Genomic DNA, 16,424 nt, shown 5'->3' with positions numbered 1-16,424 from the left:
CATCATGGCAACAAAGACAAAAGTATCTGATGTTTGTAAAAGCCAGATAAGGAAACTTAGTAATTAATTTAAAGCAACTCTTAAGAAGATGAGTTAATACATCCTCTGTGGCTTGAAGTCTGGGTATTATTTAAAACTTGGCTTTTCTGTTTTTAACTATTATTACTGGTGGGATTTACTTGATCTTTACACAAAAAAAAAGCTGTTTGTGATGTTGTATGCCCATCAAGCACAAGTATGCAGCATGAAGAGGAAAGCTGCTGAACCAAAGTGTGTATTTTATTGTGTTTTATATATAAACCATATGCATTTGACATTAACAGAAGATTATCTGATACCCAACTAACTTTAAGCTGGCTTATTCTTTACCACTTTTTGCTCTGAAGGTATTTTGTTTTCAAGTGGACAATATTTGGTTTAGGATTAATTTTCTTTTCTGTTTCATGATTAGCGTTAACTTTTTTTTCCTGTGTTGATGCATGACAGCTGATTTAATTGATTTGATATCACAGCAATACAAACAGGGCAGTTTGGTCTACTGTGCCTATGAAAGTCACTGATTCCTGAAGAAAGGAAGATAAAGGATTAATTAAGGAACCCTATGCAAGACAAAGACTAAATAAATCAGAAGCCTTATTGAGTAAATGGTGTTGGCAATCTGAGTTTTCCTCAGAGATTAGACATTAAAGATTATAAGCAAGAGAGGCAAAGTTTTATAAGGTAAAAGTACACATCTTCCACCTTTTGTCTGAAAGAAGAAACTTAATATATTTGAAAGTTGTAAGAGGTTTAATATTTAGAAAAACTCAACATTGTAATTGAATTTTGCTCTCTTTGTAAGAGATTTTATGTATTTAACCCTTTGGGGGTTTAATGGTTTTAGCTCCATTTTAAACGTGCTGTGGTTTTATTTTGGATAAATGTATTCCGTGTGTTTGAGTGTTTTGTGTATGTAGGTTATTCAGTCATAAAACCTTCCGTTGTTCATATCTTGCATTTTGTGTTCATCTTGAATGGTGCGTGCTTTTGTACTTGTTGAATCGTGTTTGGGCCTGTTCCTCTGCTTAGTAGAGAAAACAAGCTGAGAGTTCTGGTTGTCTGATATTTGATGTCTTATCTTTTTTTTTTTTTCATCGGTTACTCCTCTGTTTAGGCTTGACTCCACATTTCTGATTTTGAACAGGGCTGCATTTCTGCTGTTTTACATTCTATTTATTTTGTTTCTTGATGGACCTTTTACTGGTTGTGTGATACATGCTTAGGTGACCTTTTTAAATAAAGTGAAATTATTTTTACATTCTGATGTGTGTTGATTTTTGTCTTTTGCCTTAATAACTGAGAACAGTTGATGAGTTGGTAAGATTCTGCTTTACCTCTGAGCACATCATTAAAGCAACCCTCAGAATGAATGACCTGATAATGCTTTCAAAGCATAGCCATATTTCGTTATGTACCGGATGACTAGCACAGAGGGCTATTATATCTTTGAATCCTGATATTGTAGCCTTTTGGAAGAGGTACACTGGCCCCATACACACTGGTGTATCTATAGGAGCAAGCATTAGACCCACCCATGCTGTTATTGTTACATATAGATAAAGGGTGCCACCTTGTGGAATATATATATATAGAGATATAGATAGATAGATGGATGTATATATATATATATATATATATATACATATATATATAGATAAATTGAATTTGAATTTAATGTTATTGCTGGAGAAGTCCTTTTCGAAAAGTATTACAATTGATTCCACATTCTGATGTATTTTACTCATAATTAACTACAGTTTTATTCACTTTACCAGTGTGGTGATTAAAATGTGGTTTGTAATTGTTTAGAGGTTATTTAATTTGAGCAGTAAATTAATTTTTTTTTAAAATCGATTAACATAGCTAATTTAAACTTAGATCCTGTATTTTTATGTTACATCATGAAATTTCATCTGGCATTGCAATCACACTGAAAAAAATACACATTCCTAACAAAATGAGTCATGCAGTAATTAATGATTCATCCATTGATTGGCATACACTTGGCCAATAAATACACTACTGAGGTTATCAAAAACCAATGAAAATGCTGCAGAGGCGGGGTTTGTGGATAATGGGCGGAGTTATTAGGAGGAGCTCAGGCTATGTTTCCAACTTCTAGTAGCTCGTCGTTCATTTTTAGCCCACGCTCTGAGGGGCATTTTAAGAAAAGGTGAGTTGAACTGCGTTTACCACCTCATTACCGTTTAAATTACGTTAATATGATTTGCGAATCAATGTTTAGCTATATGGTTTGAAAATACAGGCCCTATCTGAGGTATTTCTTTAGTTATGTTAGCCACGAATGTGAGCTTGTTAGCCTTAATGTAGCATGTTAACTGCACGGCTATTCCTAAAATCTTTAATAATTTAAGATTGGGAAAAAAAAATCTATGTGTTTACCTGTGGATTGATTGAAGTGAAGCCTCATTTTTGTCAATTAAGGTAAAGTTTAAAGGTATTTAGGTGTTTGTTCTTTCGGTTAGCATTATAAGCTAACTTGCTAAATACAGTAGCTCTTGTTATGGTGCGCGAATAAATGGAAGTTGTGCGTCATAGCCCGCCTTTCTGATTGTTTCCCCCCCATACCGTCAAACAAAGTCAAAATATAACCGCAATATTATAAATTACCTTTCTTTCTTTTTTTTTTTGTTCCTGTTAACCTCACACAATCTATATACGCACATTATCTTGTCAACACAAGGTCCTGCCACGTGCATTCGCGCACGCTGATGTATATGTTTATAAATCTAAGTTACCAAGGGTGAAGATGGGCTTTTGACTTTGTGTTTTGAGCTGTTTTTGGTTTGAAAAAGATACACAAGCTGATAAATGTGCTTTGACTTGTAGTTTCTGTGAAAATTAAAACAGTTTTGTTATGAAAAGCTTTATTGAAAATCAAAATTACGTTTGGTTTTTTTTTGTTTTTTGTTTTTAAGTTAAAAGATAAAATGACCTTAAGCATACTGTGATCCCTTAAGTAATTATTTAGGAATAGAAATGGGTATATTTTTGAATAAGTGTAAATTATAAGCTGTTTGTCATTCAAGTATATCCTATCTGAGCAAAGTTGTTGATCTTTCACAGGCTGGCCTGGTGTAATGAAACACGTGAAATATGAGGAGGGAGATTGCAGCAGTGGTATTTTTCCTGAAAAGGCTTGTGAAAAAGGGGGAGAAGTTGGAATCTCATAAGATTGAGCTCTTTATTGAGAGGCTGGCCGTTGCACTCCAGGAGAAGTTCAAGGGGCACTGGTATCCTGAAAACCCCAGCAAAGGCCAGGCGTACAGGTGTTGTATTTTATATTTTAACTGGCTTATTTGCTTTGTTTATAAAGGATTGTTTGGGTGGAATAAGACTCTCCAAAATGCTTAAGATGAAAATAGTTTTTTTTAAATTATTTTTTTAAAATCACTTTTCAGGTGCATACGAGTTAACCGATTCCATAGGCAGGATCCAGAGCTCCTTCGGGCCTGCTGGGAGAGTGGCGTGCAGTACAGTGACCTGGGGCTGCCTCGTGAACTCACATTGTGGGTAGATCCAGGGGAGGTTTGTTGTAGGTAAGTCTAATTTTACCCCCCCCCCCCCCCCCCCAAAGAGTAGAGTGGAGTGTGTGTGTGTGTGTGTATATCTATGTTCATGATGGGAAAGTCAAATAGAAAAATGAAAAATCTGTATTTTTTTTGCTTCACAATTTTAAAATTGATTTTTATTTTATTTTTATATATATATATATATATATATATATATATATATATATATATATATACACATATAATATAGTTATTATTATTATTATTTTTTTAAATAAAAAATAATCCATTACAAAAAAATTTATAATTTTTACTGATCTTTTTACCTGTCTTTTTGGGCATTATAGCAGCAGAATGATGATCTGGCTACTGTGTTATTTCCTAATTGAAACCAAAAAAAAAAAAAAAGTAATACTGAATAATTGTGAGAATCGAAATTTAAATCAAATCGGCACCCTAAAAATAAATATATATATATATATATATATATATATATATATATATATATATATATATATATATATATATATATATATATATATATATATATATAATATAATATAATATAAAAAATGTGGGATCTTAAAGTACATATTGATGTTTAAGATTTAAGATTTCCTTCTGTTTTTCATCTTAAAGTATTCCCTCCCACTTTTTTTTTTCTAACAAATCAGGTATGGAGAGCAAAATCCTTGCTTCTCAGTCGCTACTTTCACTAGTGATGATGAGGATGACAAAGATGTTGCAAAGAAGGTGACCAGTGCTCTGGAAAGGGTGACGTCCGACTACCACTCAGGCTCTTCTTCTGATGAGGAGGGCACACTCACTTCACCTCTCACAATCCCAAATCGCCAATGGGCTCACCAGGTACTGTGTGTCACAGTTTTCTTGTTATTTTTTAGGTCATGTTAGTGAAAAAGCAAGTGTTTTAGTTTTCCCTACTGGTAGTAATTAAATAATATACATTTTATTTGTAATTTCACATTTAAATTTTGTCTTTTTAAGACTATGAATCCAGCTGCTCCGTCCTGGCATCCCAAAAAGATGGTACCAGGCAACAGTCTCCTCCTCCCACGTCCTCACTTTGGCTACAGACCTCGAAGCAGAGCCCACCACTCTTTGAGGCACAATGTTTGGATCCCTCCTGTCTATAAAGGAAAGTCTGGATACTGGGACCCAGACCAAAATCCAGCACACTGTTACAATTAGGAGTTATGGTGCTAATTGTTCACACTGGACATTAAACCTGTAGAAAACTTTAAAATGAAAGACCAATTTTTTTTTCCTTTTTCTTTTTTTTTTTTAACATGAATTTTTATAACTTAAATATCGTTATTCTTTTGACAAATTCCTTTTGCACTTTAGATCTTTTTTGTTATAGCTTAAGTAACTCACTTGTAAGAAATTAGCTATTGAAATTGGAATACTGCACGTGTAATCTTGAAGTATTGTATTTTTACTACAAGAGACCTTCATGTACACCACTTAATGTCCTTTGTGATGAAACGTTTTATTTATTCAGTGAAGAATTGTTAGATATAGGCTTAAAGTTGGAGTTTTATTAAACATTTCCAAGCATTGCAATGCTTTTAACGTTTTTGGTATTTAGTCCCCAAAGTATTGTGGTTGACCTGACTATTTTGTGTTACTTTTTTATAGTAAATTACTTTACTGTTTGAATTAGTTTGTAGCTGAACATGAGCTGGTTTTGAAATAGATGTGAAGATGGGAAGTCCCAGGGAGAGTTCAAACTGTTTCTCTATAACAATATCTGTAACTGCACCCAAGTTATTTAACATGTGTCTTGTTTTCATGCTTAAATCAGTCACACACACACTCACTCATCCAGGAGTCTGCCAGGAATCTAATTTTATTCTAAAATGATGGCACCTTCTGCATGTTTTGCAGATGTAATCAGTGTTAGGATTAAAGGTTATAGATCTGTTAGCCTAGAAGTTTTATTAAAGACTGTTTTCAAAGATTTTTGAAATCCATGAAAATATTAAGTTTTATATTTTTTAAGGTTTGAAAAGTGCTTGAATTTTAGAACTAATGCTAAATGTTTTTATTTTATTTCTGCTTGTGTAGTAATTTGGAGGGGTTTACTAGATAAATAAACAAAAAAAAAAAACTCAACTGCAATAAGCACAGCTATACACACAGTATATAGTAAAGCAGCAATAGGTATTCTCTGACTTTTGTTTGTGTGTCTTTTTATATCAAGTTATATTTTTAGCTTTTTTTTTGTTTGTTTTTGTTTTTTTTTTTGTAGTTCATTCAAAGATGTTAATGGTATTTGCACCAGCTGAAGTTAATATTTGATTTTTAAACAGTAATCATTTGCAGTTCAGTGTATTATCTTTGTTGTGTTCATAAGTGCAAAATGGGTAGAAGATCGAGTAATTTTGTTTGTTTTTTTATACAATTAAGGGCACCAGATGATTTATAGTTGTACTAGAAAAGGCTTAAGGAGCTGATGGACTTTATTTGTCAGAGACTCATGTTTTCATATCTTTCATGTTTTCAAGAAAAGAATATTTAAATGTAATATTTGTCATATAGATTAGCTTATATAGGATATTGAATATGGTAAATGATAGATGTCACTTTATATAAAATAAATTTTGTCATGTTTACCTTGCGTTTGTCACCCTTGTGTAACATTGAAGTATTAATGTAGAATAACGCCTCATTTCATATGAAGTGAAATTACTTACTAGTATGAACAAATAATGTGTTGGGTGTTGAAAAATCTGAAATTTACATTCATTCTAAGAATTTAGTTGTACTCCTGGATAGTTTTGCCTTGTATGGTCACTAATGGGAACAATGCCATAACTTACTTGGTTAATGCTTCTAAAAACAGCATGCCTTTATCTGAAATATAGAATTATTCCATCTTCATATATTTATGTTTTGTTTCCTAAATTTATGCCTGACTTACAAATAATCTAAACTGTAAAAAAAGGTTTTTCCTGCAACATACCAGTTATTGTTTACAAGAAAGTAAACCCTTATAAGACTCACTCATAATACCTGAGCTGGACACTTTATAACTCCAGTCACTTAAATAAGTCATGTCACATCACTTCATCTATTGAACTGCCAATTTGCACAGTTGTTCGGATGCTACTGTACATATCTGCATGTCTACAGACAAAATTACTTCTATTATATATTTTTAACTAAAAAAAAGGTATGTATATGTGTTCATTTCTCTGCATGCCCTTACTTTATTTGTAAAATAGTTGTAAAATAGCTGTATTTCTACTTTTATATTATTTAAGAGCAAGCTGAAGACTCAGCTCTTCAAGGAGCACTTCAACACTTAGCATAGCTATATTTATTGGAAAGTTGGAGAACTTAGCCCAGTTCTTTGGTATTAATTCTTTGTATTATAACAAGTGATATTATGGGGTGGGAAGGGAGTAAACAAAAACAACAACAACAAAAAAAAGTCTAGCACTTCATAGAAGGACCTGCATCCATCTGGACAGTCCACTACCACCTTCCTACAATGTCCTCTACTGTTTGGCTGCTGGCAGGAATGATCTTCTGTATCTTTCAGTCTTGCATCGGACCTGAAGAAGCCTCTCGCTGAACACACTTTGTTGTTTCATCACTGTGTTGTGGAGAGGGTGTGAAGAATCCTCCATCATCTTCATCAGCCTGTGCAGCATTCTTCTTTGGACAATCAGCTCCAGCGGCTCCAGAGTTACTCCAAGCACAGGACCAGCTTTCTTGATCAGTTTGTTGATTCTCTTCTAGTCTCTGGTTCTGATGCTACTACCCCAGGAAATGCTGCAAAGCTGACTGCACTCTCCACAACAGACTTATAGAAGATATGCAACATCTTGGTGCATATCTCAACTTCCTTAAGAAGTAGAGTCTGCTCTGACCTTTCTTGTAGCTGTAGTCAGTGTTGCATTTCCAGTCCAGTCAATAGAATAGAGTAGAATTATTCGGTGCTTTTATTATTATTTTTATTATTCAGCACCTTATCATCGAAACAAGTTCCTCGTCTGTGAATTGTTTTAAGACAATGGCAATAAAAAAAAGTAGTTCCACGTAACGCCACCAGAGGGCGCCTTTACATCTTGCATGGATCCTGTATGTCACGTGACAGCCTGCGGCGCGCTCCGGCTGTGCACCTGCACAGAGAGCAGCGGAGGAAGAGGAGGGAGTGGAGTTTGGATGCTTCGGTGGAGACGAGCTGGACTGCTGCTTTTCACTCGCATTCAGCACAAGTTCTCAGAGCAAGTTTGTCTAAAGAAGTGGTGGAATAGCGAACAGGAAAATGGAGTTATCGGCGGCCCGGCTCAGCTTCATACTGTTGGATCTCTTGGCAGGTAAGTTTTCCAAACACGAAGCCGAGCTACTTTGATTCTCATGAAATTTTCCACCAAAACGCCATCAAGCCAGTCCCACGACACGGTACAATAAAGTCAGCCATTGACGAAGCGTTTCACCTTTATGTTCCTTGTTAAAATACGTATAACTTTAATGCTGCGTTTTGATTTCTCTTGAGTTTGTGATGAATAAATACCGAGCAGCTATTATTTAAAAGCACTTTAAAGCTTAATAGTGGAAAAGTCCGGATAGTTTAGGCAGCACAGTCAAAAGAAGCATGCCAACACAGCAGGTTTAAATGCTTACACTCTTTAAAAGTTTCTATTTATAATTTATTGGATTTTATGCCTATTCATAAGCGAGATAATAACTGGAAAAGTAGGCGAGTTTATTTGTATAACACCTTTCATGTACAAGACAATTCAAAGTGCTTTACATGGAAAAAAAAAAACAGCATAAAAGAATATAAAAATAACAAAATCACAATAAAATCATAAATTTTATTAAAATAATTAAAAGCAGAATTGATTAAAAGTTAAAGTGCAGATGTCATGTATAGCCGCATGAGAAAAGAAATGTTTTTAACCTGGATTACTTTGTATAACTAACTTGGTCATGTTTTTTTTTTTGTTTGTTTGTTTGTATTTCAAACCCTAATAAAGTTAGTTGATTCAGTGTGTGGATCTTCTCATTTGGGCTTTCCGGATTTAGTGAAAGCAGTTGTTATGAAGATATATTGAATGATATTTGAGGCGTTCACAGGAAAGTAGGGTAGCAAATTAATCTTTAGAGGAGCTCCTGAATGCCAGAAATCTCTATCATTGTGTGATGTCTTCTGGTTTATAGTCTGGTGCTTAATACAATAGCTTGATCCGCTTTTAAACCTGTGGCTCCAGGACTTCAAAGTGCTGCCATTTTTTCTGTCTACCATCTGCCAGCAGTTTGAAACCCCCCCCTTCTCTCTCTTTTCTTGCCTGAAATCCTGGCTTTTGCATCTTGGTTGTGTTGAGAGATTTGTCAAGATTTGCTGTTGTTGTTTTTTTTAAACACGTTTACACGGTTCAATGGAAGACTTTATTAAAGTCCAGTGATCTTTACTGTCCAAGATTTTTTGCTAGTTGTTGGTGTTGTCTAAAGCAGTGTTGTCTGTGAAATCTCTGATTAGATTAAAAATACTTTAGTCAATGATTAAACCAAATGTCAGCCAAGTTATATCTTAAAATCTAGTTAGAACAAACCGCTTTAAAAACTTACAGCAGAACTTCATTAGTATGATGAATATATTTGTAATTATGACCAAATGTGCTATCAACATCTGTTATCATTATGAATGTATTTATATGATAACCTGTGGACTATTGTTTGTGTAATTGTAAATACATGGTGTAATTTAATGAGAAGGGTGTGTCTGACCCTGCTGGAATTTGCACTGAAACTACAAGCAGCTCCTCCCACTCTGAATAATAGTATGAAACATTAGCTATGGGCTCTCTTTTGGCTTCAACCAGTAGCATTCATTCCAAGTTATTGAAATATCTCCAGACCTTTGATGGGAAGCCACAGAGCCATGGTCATGCTAGTGACGATCCAGATTTCCAGGGGTGCCATATGGGGGGTAAAAGTTAGGAAGATTCTAGGGGCCCAAAAAGACGTACAAACTATATAAGAAAATCATTAAACCTTTTTTTAAAAATAACCTTTTTTCAAAGATTGTAATAAAATATAGCAGTAATATAAACTGATGAACCGTTTATATTAAAATAACCTAGTTAGATGTAGGCACTGTGATTTGACCCTTTATAGGGCACTCAATGAAATACCTTCAGATTAGAAATATTAATCTAAAATTGTCCTTCTGGTATGAACCAAGACCTCCATTCTGTTGTTACGTTAACAAAAAAAGTATAGAAGAGTTAGAATAGTTTTCATGCTGAATATGAAAGGAAACAAAGTGTCAAAAAAAAGTTACTTGCCCCATAAAGGGTTAAACACAGTCCTAGATCTTTATTATTCCCATGAAAAGCTTTTTTTTTTTATCAGCTTGAAGCAATTGAAGCAAAACCAAAAATCTATAATTTGCAATCAAGTGGAGGGGTCTATGTCATTGTCTTTCATAGGGCCCAAAATTACTGGCAACGCCCCTGCAGATTTCTGATTAGTTTGGGATTGATAGCATGAAAGAAGTGTTTTGTTTAGGACCTTTGAGCACATCTCTCTTTGTACCAAGTTAATGTCATTGAGTGTAATATAAGGCTTACATAGTGCATTGTTTAGCATTCTTTTGTTTCCTGATACATGTTGTTGTACACTAGTTTGGGCTCATTACCATCTAAATGGCAACAAGGTTTTGTTATTTGAACGCTGTTCCACTTCAGCAGACAACAACAGTTACTGACAGACTCATGACATTGTTTTAACTTGACTGAGAAATACACAATGATGTGCAGACCTTCTTTTATGGCAAAATAACAAGAAGGGTATACCTGCTCCAGTTTCATTGCCCCATTTGTCCAGTTTTTTTTATTTTTAGGTAAGACATGTAGAACATCAATAAAATCATGATCCTTCCTCTTTCCATAATATATGACACATCTGCAATATAAATTGCAAAAAGAATTTGGAAGTGGTTTTCAGTGTATAAAAGTATTACTTATAGGCTGTGACTGGAGAAGTAAAAGTACAGGATGAAATATTTGTATAAAAACTGCAAAACAACACTCTTCAGTTGTACTTGCATATTCTTTTGTTTGTATTTTACATTGCATGAAAGATATGATGACCATACTCTAGCAAAACATTTGTTACTTCTGGTATGTATTCCCCCATTTTTCCAAATCTTAACACACTCCGAATAATTATTTTCTTCAAGTATAAAATACAGCCAATATTGATTTATTTTTTTTTTTTTTTTTTTTTTTTTAAAAACCAACAGCATTGGGCTCAGAGCCCATTTACGCAGCAACATTGACAGTAAAATATACAAGGTTTGAGTTTTGGCCCTCGTTTCCATGGTAACAGAGTTTCAGATGGGTGAAACTGCTAAGGCAGGGGTTTCTGGCTCTTGTCTTCAAGGGCTGCAATCCTGCAGGATTCAGATATTTTCCTGATCTAACACACCAGATTGAAATTAAATGGCTCTTGTCAGCAGCTTGTAGTCAACCTCAGCAGGAAGGATGCAAAACGTCCAGGACAGTGGGCCTCAAACACTGACTGGACACTCCTGTGCCAAAGTTTGTGAGTGAGTTTAAAAAAAAAAAAGAAGACCCAAATGGAAAATAAAGACCATTTTAAGGAGGAAATGTCTTACACACTTTGTTTCTTGTGATTTTATTACTTTTTGATCGACAAGCTCATCTTTCTGACAAAGCTTTTTTCCATAAACTCATCTCCTAATCCATTTTTTTCAACATGTCAAGTGAGAAAATAAACCCCCAACATTTCAGTTCTAAGTTGAAGCGGTTAAACTAACCCAGTGGTATGTCTGCTCAGTTTTCCAGTAATGTTTAGATCAAGAGGGAAGCTTTTTGACCTCAGACATGAGCAGCCACAAAACCCAGTTACCTGATAAGCCTAAAACCAAAGGCCCTGGAAAGGAACTGGTTGCTTGGATACCATTTGAAAACAGACACATATGTACGGGGAGTGTGCTTGTGTGTGCTTCACTTGCTTGAGCAAGCTACCCTCCCACTTGTTGTTTCACTATGCATTAGGTAATCTTTTACAGCAAACAAAAATCCCCTTTTTATTTTGCACAATCCCTATTGTATATGTTGTTGGATATCACTAAACTAGCAGAGTTAAGCAGTAACTCCTATAAGAGGTACATCTGCTTATCCTCCTGCAGTTTTTAGTGTTTTGCCAAGGCATTATGGCACACAAAGATCTTACCTACAGCTGTTAGGTGGAGGCACAAACAACCCCACCTAGGTCTTTGTCATTGGCCTCACGCAGGCGGTAATGACTGGAGGTCACGTTTACTTGTCATGACCCAGCGGTCTAATGCCACCGCTCGCCTCCTGTTGGCTGAAACATGTTGCTGCCACAGCTTCACCTCCATCCAGCCAAGTACCCTCTTTACTCAGAGCACCTTGTCCTTGAGAATGAAACAGGGACGTGTAGAATCAGATTACACTCTAGGGACATTGCTCTGTCCTCCACAATCTCATGATGAGGACAACCGCCCATGAATATTCACATCCCCAGACATTAATATTTTAACATGCCAGCCCTGTCGAAGCTGTGTGCCAAATCTTGCTCACCCACGTGGAAGTGTGAAATGCAGATCCCACCTTTACCTCACCACATTACCTTACCTTTCCCCTCTCCTCCACCCTCTATTTCATATCTTAATTACCGAATGAACAAATTACTGCCTTCTAGAGCAGCAGTGAAATGATTAATAGCAGAGCTTATATCAGAGTCCGGTTAATGGTTGTGCAGCCACTTTGTATTCAGGGCTCATTTCTTTTTCACAGGTATGGAGTAAAAGAGCATCTTAGGGCTGCTGCCAAAGCATTTTTATGGAAAGATATATTGGCATGGTTCTACTTTAACCCCATGGTCATAAAGTCAATGTTACGTTGACAGATACCTCAGGTTTGTGTGTCTCATCTGTCAAACTCCTATAATACTCCGGCCACAGCACTGACCTTACAGAAACCATGACAAATAAAATATGACAGAAATTAGTGGCGGATAATTTTCTTAATGTAATACTTTAACCTTTCAAGACTTTTTAGAAACACGTTTACGTGCCTGCATCCTTATTTAGATGGTGTCTCTTGTCTTGCTTGGTTAGTTTTTGCCATGGATCTTGGAGTTGTGATTTATAGTGGCTAGAGTGCAGGCTTTTCCTGTTAGCGGGTTTATTTTATCTGAGTGGCTGGAACTATTAATTTTACAATAATGCAGGTACATAAAAAGAAACAGCAAGGTACTTTAAGAAACTGAAACTAGTAAAAGTTCCCTGTTTTTTTTCAGTTGATTCATGGTATTATTGCACCAGCATGTCTGGTTCTGATACTTGATATTTTACAAGGAAAATAACCTTTCTGATGCATTCTACACATTGCTTTTTTTTTTATTTTATTTTTTTTTTAAATTTCTGGACATGTTGACAGTAATGACTATTTTGGCAAAGGTCATTATTTAAACTTTAAACATTAAACTGAAGCAACTATCACAACATTTCTCAAAATTTTCAGTAATTTAGTTAAAAAAAATGGCCAAATAAATGCATGTTGGTCTAAATATCCGTTAATTTAGGTATGATTAATATCTGTTTTACCTTAAGAAGCAGTTTGTGGTTCCAGTTATCCAGCTGGATGCATTTAAACTATAATAAAATAAAATGCAGTGATGATGTATTTGAAAGAGTTAAACATAAAAATATTGTGAAACTTTTTAAATAGGATTGATCTGCAGAAATTAGTTGTTTGTTACAGACTGGGTGTTTCTGTCTACAACACACTTGTGGAGTTGTGTGTGTGTGCAGATGCTAAATGTTTGCTGAATAAGGTTAAAAAAAATGTATTTTTGATCCTAACTTCTTTGCGTTGTGACGTATAATAAACACCACCATCCTCATGGACTGTTTAACATTAAAACATCTCCTTGCATTTTTGCAACTATTAGAGATTTGATAGGTCGATTAAAGAATTACAGGAAGTGCTGATATGACACCTGTGAGAAGCAAAACACCAGAAATTGTTTAAATATGAGCAGAAAGGAGATTGCGCTGCAAGATGCGTCGCAAGCATAGAAGAGGGACTGTCTATCAGTTGAAACAAGGTCACAGCGGTGCTGATCTTCCCCGCTCTCATGAGTCCATCGGTCATCATCACTGTGTCGCAATGTGAGGGCGATAAACACCCCCCCCCCCTTCAGCACATTCATCACTTAGCCACTTCACGCCCGACTCTGCAGCACCCACAACACCCTCTGCTTCTAATGAGGAATAATAGACTCTGTGACACATAAGCTCCACTCTGTGGTGATAAGCACTTTCATGTTGGTCATCTCTCAGACATCACCACATAGATTTTATTTCTTTTGCTTTTGCAGAAAAGATGAAATATTAACTACTTACACCAGAAGGTGCAACGGAGATTTTGGCAAACAAAATGGACTTTGTGTCAAGTCAAAAGATTGAGACCTGAAGTAGTAAAACTAGGAAAACCATTAAGCGTTTTTAAAATTTCTGCTATTCAGTGTGAGTATGATGATTTAATGCTACTTGGGCTGAGCAAATAATTCAATAATATATTCAAATATACCATTCATCAAATTTATTTTGATGAAAACTGCGTTTTTTTTTCTGTCTTTAATGTGCACTGCAAATGCTATTCTTGGGCTTCTGTTGTTGATAGCGGGCTCAGCCCTCATCCCAGCCATCTCCCAGAGACACTCGAGGAGGGCATTGCTAAACAGGAACAGTGTTATCAGTTATTAGGAGCTGCTTTAGTTTTCTGCGTCGTCAGACTCTAAACAAATAATGACATGTTGCGGAATTAATTAAAAGGCTTTTGATACAATAGATGGGAGAACAACTGATTTGTTTCGGCACCTCCATAGAAATGCTTCTTAGTGGGGAAAAATGACTGCGTTCAGATGAGCCAATGCACATTAAGTTCTCTTGGTTGTCTGAATATGTTAATTTTGAGAAACTATAGATTATAATGGAGCATGATGACTCAACCAACCAATATAAAGTCATAAAACGTTTAGCAAAGTTTTTATTTGTAAATGAAGGTTTGTCATCCTGAAAAAAACAATCTGCCTGAATAAACCAAGTTGGGAAATGTACAGAAAAGGATTTGCACAACACTGCTTTTTATATTCCTATCTGATTGCTTGATGACAAATCAAACTGTCCAATCAGAGAGCAGATGGCTTCTGCAGGCTCTTAGGATACATTCATCAGCCTTTTTGATTAAAATCTGTGTCTGTTTGCTTGGAAAGTCCGATTTGTTTGGGGAAATGTGAATGTGCCAAACAAATTCTGATTCAGACCAAAGAAGCGGACTTGGTCCACCTACAAACGCAGGTCTGGGCCCGTTTCAAGCAGACCAAATACAGGAAGAACACTACCAAAATAAGTCACTTCCTGGATGTGATGTAGCATTGTATTATGGGTAAATACAAAGCGATGGCGTTTAGAGTCCTTAGTCCCGTCTGTTGTTCATATCGCATCCATAGACAAAATAAAAAACCCAAAACAGTGATAGTTTCGTCTCCATGTTTTACTCGCAAGAGGAGGAGCCAGAATTTTCTTCTTCACGCGGGTGCAGCGTGAACACGATCTCATAGAGACGCCCCCCCTACAACTGAGCCGAGTCCCCAATCCTACAGAGTCTAGCGGACTATCCTGATGTGAATGCACCCTTAAAGGGGAGTAGTACATTTAAAAGATGGGTTATTGTATGACCAGAGTAGATTATTAAATAGCACTGGGTAAGACAACCTCTGTGTCAAAATGAATGTGATGGAGTTTGTTAAATTATCAAACAAAACAATGTGGTTCAGTTCAAATCCATGGTTGGACACCCTGATGAGTTATTTTTACGTTGAGGTATAACTTGTAAGGATGGTGCTTGTGTGCAACAAACAACACATTCTGGACCTGCAAAGTGAAAATGGCAACTTAGTCTGAGCGTTGAGTAGCAGGTGCTTCGGACTCCGCAACCGGCCACTTTCTTCTCCATCCATTCACTCTTCTCCAAGGAATCCCAAGGCAAACAAACCAAGTGGCAACAAATGATGGCCGGGTGGAGGCAATAATGGTGATTTACAGAGGAAATCCGCAGCACTTGTTGCTCAATACTCTGGCTCGGTTTTTCATATTTACCTTGACACAGTTGCAGCCCTATCTGTCCTAAAACATATCTACTCCCCTTTAAGAGCTTGCAGGAATGAAAGCCATCTTTTCTCTGATTGGACAGTTTGATAAGTCACCATTCAGTCAAATGGAGGCATAAAGAAAAGGACAAAATGCACAACTGCAATTTAATAGTCTCTGATGCAGTTTAGTGCTTTGCATTTCTGGACAGGATGTTTGAAAAACAAACTTCCACAAATGTAAACCTTTTTTTTCTTTTTTTAACAACAATACAGACCCTTTTCTGCACATTTACAAACTTGATTCTTTTTGAAAGATGACAAAAAAAATGTACAATTTAGATTTACAGATATAAACTAGGGCTAGGCAATATAACAATATATGTCCTTTGGACGATAGAAAATGCTCTATCATTTAACGGCACAATAAGGTGCTTCACTGCAGTCTTTTACGTCAAGATGCGCTTTACGGCATGCACGCTGCATACATACATGCATACATACATAAACAAACACGGAGAAAGACTGTAGCAGATGCGTTTCAGAGCAGGGTAATTCACTTAAAGATGACCAGCCAACCAAAACCGATGAGCTTGCTGATAAAAGAGGGGAAATTTCTGTCGCATGGATGTGGATTAGATATAAAAAGACCAACATGGAACCTAC

The 16,424-nt window shown here is 35.9% G+C and overlaps 2 protein-coding genes across 2 annotated transcripts in view; both read left to right on the top strand.

Annotated features, from left to right (window-relative positions):
• The first annotated feature begins 2,160 nt into the window (after positions 1–2,160).
• On the top strand, positions 2,161–6,066 carry btg3 (B-cell translocation gene 3). The gene is made up of 5 exons (XM_079247207.1): positions 2,161–2,212; positions 3,127–3,329; positions 3,462–3,599; positions 4,247–4,439; positions 4,578–6,066. The coding sequence occupies exons 2-5, from the start codon at positions 3,157–3,159 to the stop codon at positions 4,779–4,781; spliced, it is 708 nt and encodes a 235-aa protein (XP_079103333.1). The 5' UTR covers positions 2,161–2,212; positions 3,127–3,156; the 3' UTR covers positions 4,782–6,066.
• A 1,752-nt stretch (positions 6,067–7,818) lies between these two features.
• cxadr (CXADR Ig-like cell adhesion molecule) overlaps positions 7,819–16,424 on the top strand; it is a 42,014-nt gene continuing 33,408 nt past the window's right edge. The window contains exon 1 of the mRNA XM_079248279.1: positions 7,819–7,921. Within this exon, the coding sequence (XP_079104405.1) occupies positions 7,870–7,921 (52 nt within the window). The 5' untranslated portion in view covers positions 7,819–7,869. The remainder of the gene's footprint in view (positions 7,922–16,424) is intronic.

The sequence above is a fragment of the Telmatherina bonti genome (assembly GCF_933228915.1).
Source record: "Telmatherina bonti genome assembly, chromosome: 10".
Lineage (NCBI taxonomy): Eukaryota > Metazoa > Chordata > Actinopteri > Atheriniformes > Telmatherinidae > Telmatherina > Telmatherina bonti.
The sequence above is the reverse complement of the archived record's forward strand: the minus strand, read 5'-3'. Positions and strand labels throughout refer to the sequence as shown.

Coding starts and splice junctions, on each gene's coding strand:
- btg3 (XM_079247207.1), top strand. CDS start 3,157: ATGAGGAGGGAGATTGCAGCAGTGGTATTTTTCCTGAAAAGGCTTGTG. Junction 3,330..3,461: donor AGCAAAGGCCAGGCGTACAG/GTGTTGTATTTT, acceptor ATCACTTTTCAG/GTGCATACGAGTTAACCGAT. Junction 4,440..4,577: donor ATCGCCAATGGGCTCACCAG/GTACTGTGTGTC, acceptor TGTCTTTTTAAG/ACTATGAATCCAGCTGCTCC.